Raw genomic sequence first — 13288 nt, forward strand, 5'->3', positions numbered from 1 at the left:
GGAAAACAAGAACCTCAACCTTTAATGAAGGAAATTAACAAATATTTGCTGTTTGTTGAAAATACATATTTCAAATTCCATCAGCTAATATATTCAATGAGATTAGAGACTGTATCAACTACTGCAATATCAGCAATCAAGTAATAACTACTGAAACTTGTAAGTTGAGATGTAAATCCTCCAGAACAGCTAAATAGAAGCATTTTTTTTTTTGTTTGGTGATCAATCAGAGTGGTACAGCCAAGAGAGAAACAGATCTTACAAATAGCTCTGCAGAGAAATTACAATTTTGGAATGCAATGCTGTCTGTCATATGCTTTAAACATATTGTAAATTTCTGCATAAAAGAATCACTCTCTTAGATTGAAACTGGTATAAATCCAATACTTTTTTAGTAATGTATACATGGTATTTTCATCACTTGAATGAATCAAGAAAGTCCATTATTTGGGAACTTAAACATGGGAAATAAAATTGGTTATGCAGGTGATGCTGACTTCGATAAAACAGAGCCCCAATTTAATAATAGCAGTAAAAAGGAGGCAGCTCAAACCACAGCATTTTTTTTTTGAATAAGAATTGTTACCTCAAGATTTTAATGGTCGTCAAGAAGTGGTGGGAAACCAAAAAGATTGTTGCTAGTAAAATCATAATAAAACATGGCTTTCAAATTTGTTACTGCAATTGAGTATATACACGGAAATTAAATTTTATCATATGACAACTTAATAAAAGTAGCGAGGAAAAATTTTTTGTAACATATCTTCAACAGCATAAGAAAAAGTTCACTCTAGGAATGCTTGGCTGTGCCACGAGGAAGAAGTGAAATAGTGGTATCAACTTTTACTACTCTTATTCCAGGAAAAAGAGAAAGTCAAGAATATTCAGTAGCTTTATTAATTATGAAATGTGAGCCATCTACAATAGCAGTGAGACCAATTTAACACTTTCAAGAGCAGTAGTCTAAAATTCAAAATATTTTAGACACTGTAAAGTAAATTGAAGACCTTTTAGATGGGTTCCAACCTACCATAAAAGAATTAATAGCAAAACTATAAGAAACCTGTAATTTTCGGGTGTATCTATATTCACAAGAAAATATACATATATATATATATAGAGAGAGAGAGATTTTGCAAAAAATCTAATAATAAAAATGAGAAAATTTTATCATCAAAATTTAAGATAAAAATAAAAATTAAAAAACAAAAAGGTTTCAAATTAATAAAAGATTTCAAAGTTGGCTTGAAGAAAGAACATCGAAAGTGAAGATTGATGGAACGCACTACATGTACAATGCAGGTCAAGTGTATCATCCATCCTTTTTCTACATACCATGCAGTATCATTCTTCAACTCAGCTGGTGACTTACAAAGAAAGGCAAGAAGGTGTTGTAGATTATCTCTTTCGGCGCTTGAGAACGTGGTACATGGAGATTGAAAAGGACATTCAGTGCATTTGAAGATTGTAATATTTGTCGGTTTCAAGCACACATCCATTACAGGGGTCCAATGTACTAATCCCACCATTTCCCATGGAGTTGAATAAGGGAAATCAGATGAGGATTTTCATGATTATGAAGAGAATGTTAAATCATTTGCATTCAGTGTTTGGCTCCTGATGGGCCACCAACTCAATGTTGATTGTGGAAGCTCAGATTTCTTCCGCATATCAGAACTAGTTGTTGAAAGCACCAGATATAATTTGTTTCTCAAAACATTCATCAAAAAAAAAAAAAAAAAAAAAAAAAAAAAAGGCTTGAAACTGGTTGTGAAGATGCATACCAGAACTGGTTGTAATAAAATGACCACCAGATAATTTGTTTCTCAAAACACTATAAATTTCAAGTTTCCAGCATCACCTATTTGCATATATACTAATTCTTCTATAGCATGCAATGCATCTTCAACCTACTGATATCTATCTATACACAAGAGGCTATATCTTTCTTTCGACCCCTTCTGCTCTTCTTGGACTTGTTATTTTCGTTAGCCATGTTATCAGGGTTGGAGCTGCTACTTGGGGTTCCAGAAGCAGCATTAGCTTGAGCAGCCTCTAAGTCAACCTCACAAGAATCTTCATTACTTTCAACCCAGCCAATATTTTTGGAACGTATTGGAACAAGGGGACCTGTTTGTGATGCCTTTTCAGTGAGTTTTTTGTTGCGAAGGATGAAAAGCTGATTCAAGATAGGCTCCATTGTTGGCCTTCTTAATTGCAGCCTATTGGAAAGTTCTTTAACTCTAGAAATTTGTTCTCTTTGTCCCCCCATGCTGATGAAAGAAAAGGGAAACACAGTAAAGAAGAAGTAGAAGAAGAAGAAGATTAGGAATATTTAGTACGATATTCAACCAAAAACTAGAACAAGCAAAATGAAAGACAACATGTTTTCCCTTTGGCCTGAACAAAGGTGAAAATAATGTAAAAAGAAGAAACAACAGTTTCATGCTTAACAAACCTCAAATCCAATGCATCAGAAAGTTGCTTCAATTCATATGTCATAGTGACCACTTCCTGGAACAAGATTTTATCTTCTGAATCATTAGTCTTCCAAAAGCTTCCAGTCAATCCATCAATTAATAGCCGAATGTATTTCTCTATATCTGCCTGAAAATGGTGTTGCAAAATGAGGAAAAACCATTGCAATTCAATTTTTTTTTAGGTTAAACATTTTGCAGGAAAACAAATAATATCATAAATTTACCTTGATTGTTTGAACATTTGACAAGAAACTCCTCTGGTCTCCTCCATTGTCCATTAGTTTGATTCTATCAAAAGTTTCCCAAACACAGGAACAATCATTTAGAAGGTTAACCTGGTTCTTGTATTGAGTGTTTGTCTGATGGCCTCCCAATTCAATGTTTGATTGTGTAAGCTCAGATTTCTTCTTCATATCAGAACTGGTTTTGGAAAGCACTCTCTCTGTGTTATTTGCTTCCATTGTCATCGAAGGTCCACTTTCACCCTCTGAAGTTTCAAGAATCCTTGGAAAAATTTTCCTCAATATGTTGTTCTTGCATTCAAAGATCTTCATATTCACACATATGGCAGCATCAGAATATGAAAGCTTGGGGAAATTTTCATTTAAATTAACAACTACTAAATTATTGCCAATCTTCTTAAAAGCCTCAGCAAGCACATTTATATGTCCATACACAGTGTTCTGTTTCCTTATAGTAAGAACACCATCACGAAATTCTAATGGAAGTTGATCAACAATGTAGCTTCTCTTGAGCAAATCAAAAAGTAAATCTTGACACATACCAAAATTCACATAAATCAAACAAACGATTGCAACCAATCTAGACACAATGAGTGAGTAGTTGTCCTTGAAACCACTAGATTTTCTGATCCATCCCATCATATATCGTTTACTGCATAGGCATTGCTGAACTACATGGATCACAGATTGAAGGAGTTTTCCCAAAGGTACAGTAGCACCTAGATGGCCTATACAGATAGAGGATTTGGAATCTTCACCTTGTTGAATAAGCCATTCAACAAATGATGATTTTGTGGTTATAAAGGTACCTCGGAAGCAAGATGCCAAAACCAGAAGGTGTTCAACAAGGTACAAGAAACAGCCAGGTGATATGTAATCATATTCTTTACTCCAATCTGCTTCATATGTATGCAACAAAGCTTCGCTGAAACTGCAAATGAGAGGTAGTTGTTTTTGTTCTTCACTGATGTTCAGACATACATATTCAAAAAAGGTCGTCCATGGGGAATCACACTCCAACCTTTTTAATATTTTCCTACATAACTCATTACCAAGCTTGCTGGAACCAAAAGAAATCATTGCCATGCTGCCAATTTGAGCATAAGACAATTTGTTGGTTGAGTTTATATAATCAACTACAACCTGTTCTAGCAAATTCTTGGAAATATCTGTTCCTCTAAGCAAAATCATGTTCTCTCTTAACGACTTCTTCCAATCTAGAGGAAATATGTAACCAAAAAATTGTTGAGTTGACAGCTTAATGAATTTCTGAAGGTTATCAGCATCTTGATCTCTTCTTTCAAGAAATTTGGACTCCAGAAGAAATTTTGCAACCCCATAGATATGGGTTAGAGTCCTGCTTTTACAGAATAGTAAATCAGAATTCTTAATTGGGAAGTCATGAATTGCTTTAAGCTTTTCCAAAACTTTAATTCCAACAGAAAGTAACTCTGAACTCCAATAGCTCTGAGCTGCAGAAGAAAACTGATGAACATCAATGAAAACCAACTCCCCATTATTCTTAAGCTGTCTTTTGTCAACATCTCTCACCCAATCAGCATCGGAATGGAGCAGAACATAGCGGGTCAGATCATTAATCTGCCTCCGAACGCCTAAGAAGTTCATGCAAAATTCTCCATAACTTTGATGTTCATTAACATCTTGCGACACAAGATATTCAAATATTTTGACAATCTTATCCTTCCAAAAGTTCCAGTAGTAAACCATTGATTCAAGAGAGACTTGGTCCTTAGAAATCACATTTTCTGAATGCTCAGCAAGATCAAGCACCAATTCTTCTTCAAGGATATACTTTGGGATACTCCTAGAAAGATGACCATCCAAAATTCTTCGAGCAGATAGTATTTCCCCTTTGATGCTCTTAAGCATCTGACAAGCCTTCATTTGATTGTTTATTGTTAGCAAGTTTATCTGCCCATTTGATATAATATCAGCCTCTATGCAAACCAACTCATAAAAGTTGTCACCATCTTTCTTTGCAAATGACTGCGCTTTTTCTAAGACCACCTTTTTATGTTTAAACGGCTTTAAGGGCCAGCCTTTGCTACCAGGGGACCAAAGGGATTTGGCAAGCACATACAAAAGAACAAGTGTTGCTGCTTCTTTGAAATACCCTGCCTTTCCAAGCAGTTCTACCTCAAGTAATATATCTCCTTTCAGTTTTGCAGTATCTGCAGCTTCCATAAAATTTCCTGATTCTTCTTCCAACAACACAAGTTCATCAAAGCAACCTTTTGACCTCAAAAAGTCACGAATTAAATCCATTGAACGAAAAGCTTTAACAGATATCATCATCGCCCCGATATCTTTAACCTCATAATAATGTGAAGCACAGCTCTCCAAATACTTTTGTTCATTTTCATCAATTTCTTGTCCTCTCTTTGATGTACTACAGTTGTTTGTTGCACTTTGCTTCCAGCATTGAATGAAATCCAAGCCCAGATCAAATAGTTTTCCTTTAATGCAAACAGTCAAACACTCTGAGAAAAAATTGCCCCTAGCATACACTTCTGCAGCAAGCTCATAGCATTCTGAAAGATAAAAGCATTCCCCAGCTCTTTCCAGCTCTGACTCGCCACATTTCTCCAATAATATCCTACCTGAAACAATAAGAAGTTATAACAATTTCAATTTAAAAAAAAAAAAAAAAATTAATCAATCTCAAACTAGTAGAAAACTTGAATTCAAGCCTTAAAAATTATACCTCAATGTTGTTATGGTACAGTCAACATCCGTTTTAAAGTCATACCTGCTCTTTCATATTCTTTTGCCTGAGCAAAACATCTGGCAGCAGAATCTGCCTTGCCTATAGTATCATATATTTCAGCAGCTTCCCTGAGGAAGGAATTAGCTACTTCAGGATTTGAGATGCACATATGGTTAGCCATAGCTTCAAGGCCTGCAGCTTTAGATCTTCTTTCCCAGTAAGTGTCACCAGCTCGTTTGAAGCACATTGTGGCCATGTCATAGTTGTGCTTAGAATATAGCTGTGAGAAAGCAAAGTCCAAAATTTTTACCAGATTGAAAATTTTGGCATCACCAAAATCAAATAATGCTTCAAAATACACTCCCAGAAACAGCACAATAGCTGGGAATGTTGAACAATCACCATTCACCAACTTACATACTGGTTTAAAATATAAGCATTCAACGACATAAGCAGCAACATTAACAACAGAAAATATTAGCATTCTTATTAGTTTACAATCTTCATCAACACCTTAACCGTTCCTGAGAGATAAAAGTAATAAGACATACCTTGATGCCCTGCAATCTCCACTCCTCCAGACTACTAGCTACTTGCATTGTCTGCGCAAGAGAATCATCCAGTTGCCTAACTTCTACAAGACATTTCTTCTTCCAGTAGTCAAACATTGGTTTGGAGAGTTCTGTATTCTCACAAATCCACAACCTCTGCCTTGTACATTTAACAGCGACATATAATTGCTTCAGTTCGGAGCACAAGATATTGTGTTTAGGCTCACTGAAATGTGGAAAACTAGGTGACATGGAATCAAGCAAATCTTGTTCATTCATATATTCATATATCACCCTCCACTTATCTTTAAGAGGCGACGAGCCAAAGAAGTTGTATAACACTACATCCTACAAAAGGGTGTATAACTGTTATGAATGAACAAAACAATTAAAAATGATCACAAAAATAGCTAACTATACCAGCTATAATTAAGGCCTATAACATAAGAAAGTACCAACCGGATATTGAAATTAGCAGATTGCAAATCCAACCATATTAAATTTTGCATTCACCTGAAACTCAAGGCCTTTGCACTCAAGTATGGTTAGAACAAGAGCTTGCTTCCCAACATAACTGAAAATTTCCTCACGCGCGTTGTCATCTCTTACCAGTATCACCTGCTCAGCACCAAAAGCAACCATTTTTCCACTCGCATTTTTAGCATTGCTGAAGATTTTTGTGATTGCATTTTCATTTTTCCCACATTCAAGTAAAACCGGAGCTTCCCCATAGATGAGACTAGTTTCAAGTTCTAAAATATCAATACAACGAGGAAAGAAACGATAAATAAGTTCAATAATGCTCTGTGATAACTTCAGTATGCCTTCATGGGTACAGAAATTCTGAGTTAACTCTAAAATCTCTGAGATTTGTCCATTCTCATTTCTTTCATTAAGTGCATTATTTCTTGATTCCGAAAGAACCTTGTTATAAAAAATGTTCCTTACATCTTGGAATCTGAAATCAAAACCCCTTGTAATTGTTTGTGCCGTATCACCAGAAAAAATAAAACCCTCTTCAACATTACTGCAGACATGCTTGAACAAAGCAAGTTGACTTATTGTTAGATCTTGGACCTCATCAATATATACAAAATCCATTTCATCACCCTCATATCTTTCATGTCTGAGTCGAGAATGGAGATCAATTACAAAATCTGCAACATCATATTCACCATTTTCCATCTTCATTTTCTCATAACTCTGAAATATATCATATATTATACCTCTCTTTTGCTTACTTAAACTTGAGGCACGTCCCTCTGACTGTAGAACATAGTCCTCACGATTGAGCTTGCCATCAACTGCTTCCATAGCTTGCAAGCTGCCTTTGATATATGAAATGATCTCAGCAAAGACTCTGGAAGGATCAAGATTCTTCGTTAACTGGGAATCAAAATGGGGCCAATATGATGTACTGAACCTCTCATAGTTGACTTCCTTTGTCCGTAGAATGGTCTGCAGCATAACTGATCTTGAACTTCGTTTCTGACAATTAGAAAGTTCTGGTACGCTGAGGAATCTTGCAAAGTATGAGTTACTCAATGTTCCATCAAGCATCATCAAAAACTTATGGAATGTTATAACAAGAGGGTAAGATTTGGATGGAATGTTGACAAAAGAGTCTGGTATGTTCTTGAATTGTATTTCTTCATCGTCAACACAGTCCATAAAAGTTGAACTGCTTTCATCTGAAGAGCTTCCACCACATGAAACACTATAAAAGTACAAGGTAAGTGTAGTTAGAGTAGAACAGTTTTATGTCTGATCCTACATATGCAAGCGATACCGACTAAATTTCAATCAAATTAAATTAGTAAATAATTATAAATCATTATGTTATCTAGTAAGTTTGGAGAATGATGCTAGAAAAATTACATGACACTTCAACCTTAAATTAAGTTCTATATAGACTACTATTTTCTTGCATATTCAACACACCTTTTCAAGTGAGAAACATGTTGCTTCACAGCAAAACATAATTCAGGACTCATTGTCACAAAGAGCTGGTGCAAAACAGTTCTCTTAATCTCCACTGAGTTTTCCTTGACCTTGCTATTGACACTGTAGGATTCTTCCAGAGCCATATGATGCAATTTTTCTTTTTGAAATAACTTCATGGTTAATACAGTGGTTTTCCCTGTACCTGACCGACCAAGTATAAAGCTACTTCTATTATAAAGGATGATTTTTGTTTCTTGATCTGTCAGTTCAGAAGGGAGATCTAATTCGCTTCCATCACGGTCAGAGAGTAGGTGGTCAACTACACCTGATGATAAGGAGTAGAATTTCATGAGCAACAGACTCTCACTTACCACTGAATTCTCAACGTAACTTCTACTATCAGAAACAGCACCAACTAGATGACTCTCAGTTGCATTGATGCTAAGATCTTTAAACAGGGCAATATCCAAAGAGGGTGGTGACCAACTTTTTGGTGCTTCCAAATTGCTGGGAGCAAACCAAGCTTAAATTAGATTACGAACTTAATAGAAAAGCAATAAAGAATATGAAATTCTTTTGAGTTATCCAAATAAGGCAGCCTTTCTAAGTATAATTTAACACGGAATTGGTAATAATAGAATGAAAAGTAATGTACCATTGAAGAGATTTTTCATTGCAGAAATTGATAAAATCATCTGAATATTTACAAAAAACACTTTCAAGCTGTTTTATTAGCATTGAAATATCCTCCGGAGCCAATAAGTCCCAGATCCTCAAAACTTGTTTGCAACTCGAATCGTTAACATTGTCGGTTGTACTAACAACATAGAGACCTTCAACCTGAAATTGATTCACAATATGCATAGAGCTTAAACAAACTGACTTTACATTTCGCTTCTTTGGTCTCCAACCAGTAGAAAGCTTGAGTAGGAAGTTTATAACTGATTTCTTTATCTGCAATGTTGTCAGTTTCTTGAATGACTTGAGAAAATTATCACTGAAAAGAACCTAAAACACAAAATTGAAAGGGAGGGGAAAAATTATTAATTATTCATCAACCAGTAAACCATTTGTAAGTAAAAACACCAATCCAAAGAAGAGATAAGTAAAGTACAAAGCTGTACCTTCCATTTAGGACTCTTGAATATATCACCATTAAGCAAATCATCAAACTGATCACTCTCTTTCTTAACCTCTAATATAGCTTTGGCCAAATCTTTGTCATCATCAGCATTAAAGAAACATTTTCGATTCTTGGCATCGAAAACTAAATCCATCCAAACGGATTGACTATCAACTAAGGCTCTTTCATTACCCAAAATCCATAGACAATGCCTACAGGAGCCATCAAAGAGTCAGCGGATAAACTAACCATACCTTAGTTTAAACTAATGGTAAACAAAAAGTTTGACAAATTTTAGATTATGCTGTACCTAGCCCTTGTTAAAGCAACATTCATTCTCTGAGGTTTGGAAATGAAATCTAGTGATTGGTTTGTAGTTGATCGAACAGTGGATATTATTATTATGTCCTCCTCTCCTCCCTGGAATCCATCAACTGTCTTCACCTTCACTTGAAACCCATCCATGCTAGCATACTTCTTCCCAAGTTTATTATCCAGAATTGCAATTTGAGCAGCATATGGTGAGACTACACCAATACTGAGTTTATGTTTCAAATGCTTCCACGCTGAAACGGAGCAAGGAAAAACAAGACAAGAAAAGAATTAGAAATCAGAACTATGACTTTGGAAAAAGATGAGATTCCAGCTTGACATACCTTTATGGAGATTCTGCAGTATTTTCAGAACAATGGCTACTTCAACCATATTTTTTCGACTATGTCCATCATCATCCTTCTCCTCTCTTCCATGAGATACATTTATAAAAGAATAAGTACTATACATTGACCCCAACAGACGGTGCCTTTCATGGCTTTTCCCTCTAACAATAGGTGCATCTATGATTTGGTTTTGATAGAATTTTAAATTTGGGAACAAACTTATCGATGGATGCATTCTATATTGAATATTCAGCAGACGCTTTGCATGACCCTGTGAGCTCAACCTCTCAAACAAACTTCGTCCAAAACCAGCTTCATCAGAAATCTGTAAAAGAAAACATAGTTGATATTCCATTTGTTATCAACAAAACTAGACTGAGTAAAAATTTACAACAGACAAAGCAAATAACAAGTAAACAAATGAGTAGATAACATCTGCATACTTTGCTGTTAATTGTTGCTGGTAACTGATATTCATCACCAACAAGAATAGCATGCTTTACACCACGAAGTTGTAACGGTATGATTGACTCACACTCTTTCAACTGTGCTGCTTCATCAATAACCAAAACTGTCAGAGGTTCCATTGCTACTCTATGCAGCTTGTAAGAACTAGAGGCTGTGCAAAATATTAATGAAGCTCTTTTGAAACAGAATTCTTTCATTGCTTCTTGGCTCCTGAAATTTGGGAGGGTAAGTCCACTAAGGGAACACTGAAGAGTTCTTAAAACTGAAAGGCATTCACTTCTTCTGATGCAGAGAAGAGATTGATCTTCTTCAAATGACTTGGGGAAATTTTCAACTACATGATCTGGAAGAGAAAAACACTCTTCCAGTGCTTTAGAATCCATATTGTTCTTAGACAGCATTGTTTGAAAAGAGTCAAGTAAGCCAATAAGAGATACCATGTTTTGGAAACATTGTTCTGAAATGTAATTTTTGGCCATATGAGTACAGAATGTGGAAATGCAGCGCCTAAGATGTAATGCTGTAGAAACAAATCTCTCTTTTACAAATTCAAGAAATGATTTGACTTCCCTGTTTCCAGTTTTTGTTTTACTTTTACTTTTTTTTCCCTTCGCTTTGATTTCACACTCAGTGCTCTGTGCTTTCTCTTTAATCATCTCATTTTCCAAGAAAATGTGGTATTGAGAAACACAATCTTCGAACAAATTTATCATCGAACCAAAGCAATGCTTCCAACCAGTAGAGTGTGATCCTAAGCATTCTGAGATCTTTTGAACACGATAATCCAAATATATATCTTTAGAATCAGAACCAACTTTGAGCCTCTCCTTATTTCCAAACAGAAGAATATCTCCCAGTGAACAAAACAAAGCATTAGGATCTGCATCACATACCATCTTCACAACACGGGAAGCCACTTCAGTTATTGCAACATTTGTTGGAGCACAAATGATAGTTCTACAGTTCATTCCCAAGAGTGTACAAAGAAGAGTACTAATGGTTTTTGTTTTCCCCGTCCCTGGAGGACCCCATATAAGTTCCAAAGCAGACTCAGACTTAGACTCCTGCTTAGAGTGTATCTTACCGAGACACGAAAGAACAGCTTCAGCTTGTGACTCATTCAATTCAGAGTTTATCTTCCTAACCAACATCTCATCCAACAAGCCATGACTCTTTCCAAACCTGTAATCCAATTTCTTTTTAACCTGTTATTAAAGAACAAGTTTTTCAGTCAAACATTAATGATTCCAGTAATGTATGTATGTATATAATTGTCAAATTTTCTATCTAAATTATAACATATCTTACCTTTGGATCAATGCAAAGAACTTCCTTAACAACTTTCAGATTTCTAGACATATGCAATCCTTTCCATATTCTTCTGTTTGATATTAAGTTTCCCAAGAAAATGACAAATAGAGATGGCCGCATCTTGTGATAAATTTCAAGCTCTTTCGATGCCTTGACTTTGAAAATGTTAGAACTAAAACCATCCTTTTTGTCATCCTCTGTGATGCTATCGACCGATAGAAATTCCCAAGACCTCCCTGCACTTTGTAATTCAGAAACAGTTTCTGGTTTACCATCTGTCAAAATGAGAAAATCTCCAGGTAAAACTTTGTAAGGCTCTTTGCCACTGTTGAACACTCTGTTCTTCCAGCAATCAACCTTTACTTCATATGCTTTTGTTCCATATGGCTTTGACTCTTCAAAACCAATTACTTCAGCAAAAGGTGCTCTATGTATGATATTCAAACTCGAATGCAATTCTGCTCGAGTTTCTTCCAACAAAGGGCAGACATATGAGCCTAAATAGTGCTCAACTGATTTAAAGGATTCAGGAATTCTTTCCACCTAGAAAAGATGAAGATTCGGTTCATCAATCAAAAACTTCTAGCCGGTAACTAGTAATGGTGTTGCAGATTGAGCCAGCAAAAATGTGTAAATAATAGAGATAAAAAAATTTTGTTGGATAGGGCATAATTTTATGCTCTAACATGATTGGTATTGTCAATATGATTAAATATCAGGGAAGTTTAGTCCATGGATCATCAAAATCATTGTTTTATAATGCTTGTTTCGTTAGTACAAACAAAACAAAATGGGTTGAAGGGGTTATATGAATTGATGATGAACATTATTGCAGTGTCAAAGAAATTTGCGATGCCAACCAACCGATAGAATAAACATACATTTTGTAAACTAAGTGATCGATTGCTTAGTAACAATTAATTATAAACTTTATAACATCTATGCACATGTTTATGCCAGTTTACATAAAATTGTTTGCCTATTTAATTAAGATAAAATACATATATATATATATATATATATATACATATATACATGTAACAGCCCAGTAAAGATGAAATAATGAAATGGGAAGCACTGAACGAAAAAGCTCAATATGAATCAGAGTCATGCTTAGAAAGGAAAACCATGCTTACTTGAATTAACCAAATTATAATCATCTAAACTCCTTTTTACTCTGTGTTAAACACCAAAACTAGATGTCAATTTTTTTTTTCCTGAAAAAAAAAAAAATAAAGAACAAATTTGTTCTTTGACATCATACGTCTAAGAAACCCAACCCAAGAGAGAGAGAGAGAGAGAGAGAGAGAGAGAAAGAGAGGATAAAAAAATAAAAATAAAACCTGGTTCTGATAAAGATTGTCATTGAGAATGTCGTCCAGGGACCAAGAAAAAACAATCTTAGTGAAAGGATCAGTTCTTGCTTTCTTTTTCTTGTTTGAAACTCCACCTTCCATTGCCTGTGTATCAAAGATTAAGCACTAACATTAACAAAATACTCAATTTCTTAGCAACATATTATGTATATGGTTTTTCTTAGCTAGAGAGAGAAAGGAAAGTGAGTTTCTTGTAAGGAAGGAAACATAAAAATGCTCCAGTAGTCTATATATCTACATATATGACATGCATTTGAAAGAAAGAATATATATATATATATATATATTAAAGATTATTCACCAAAAAATAAATTATTCACCAAATAATAAATAATACGCATATATATATATATATATATATTAAAGATTAGCTCCCTTTAGTTTCTTGTACACCACAATATTGCTT

At 34.9% G+C, this 13288-nt stretch overlaps 1 protein-coding gene across 3 annotated transcripts; it reads right to left on the minus strand.

Annotated features, from left to right (window-relative positions):
- Positions 1-1754: 1754 nt before the first annotated feature.
- Positions 1755-13129, minus strand: LOC107429650 (uncharacterized). 3 transcript variants are annotated; one of them, XM_048462294.2, is made up of 15 exons: positions 12850-13127; positions 12643-12683; positions 11504-12049; positions 10171-11400; positions 9725-10052; positions 9379-9634; positions 9070-9280; positions 8601-8953; positions 7943-8452; positions 6515-7718; positions 6002-6349; positions 5493-5730; positions 2705-5343; positions 2459-2607; positions 1755-2273 (listed from the first exon to the last, which is right to left on the minus strand). In XM_048462294.2, exons 2-15 carry the CDS (start codon positions 12664-12666, stop codon positions 1925-1927), a joined length of 8385 nt encoding a protein of 2794 aa, XP_048318251.2. In that variant the 5' UTR covers positions 12667-12683; positions 12850-13127; the 3' UTR covers positions 1755-1924. The 3 variants fall into 3 exon arrangements, with proteins under 3 accessions (XP_048318251.2, XP_048318250.2, XP_048318249.2); XM_048462293.2 differs by having other exon boundaries at positions 12643-12723; XM_048462292.2 differs by lacking the exon at positions 12643-12683 and having other exon boundaries at positions 12850-13129.
- Positions 13130-13288: the final 159 nt, after the last annotated feature.

This window comes from Ziziphus jujuba, chromosome 12 (genome assembly GCF_031755915.1).
Source record: "Ziziphus jujuba cultivar Dongzao chromosome 12, ASM3175591v1".
NCBI lineage: Eukaryota > Viridiplantae > Streptophyta > Magnoliopsida > Rosales > Rhamnaceae > Ziziphus > Ziziphus jujuba.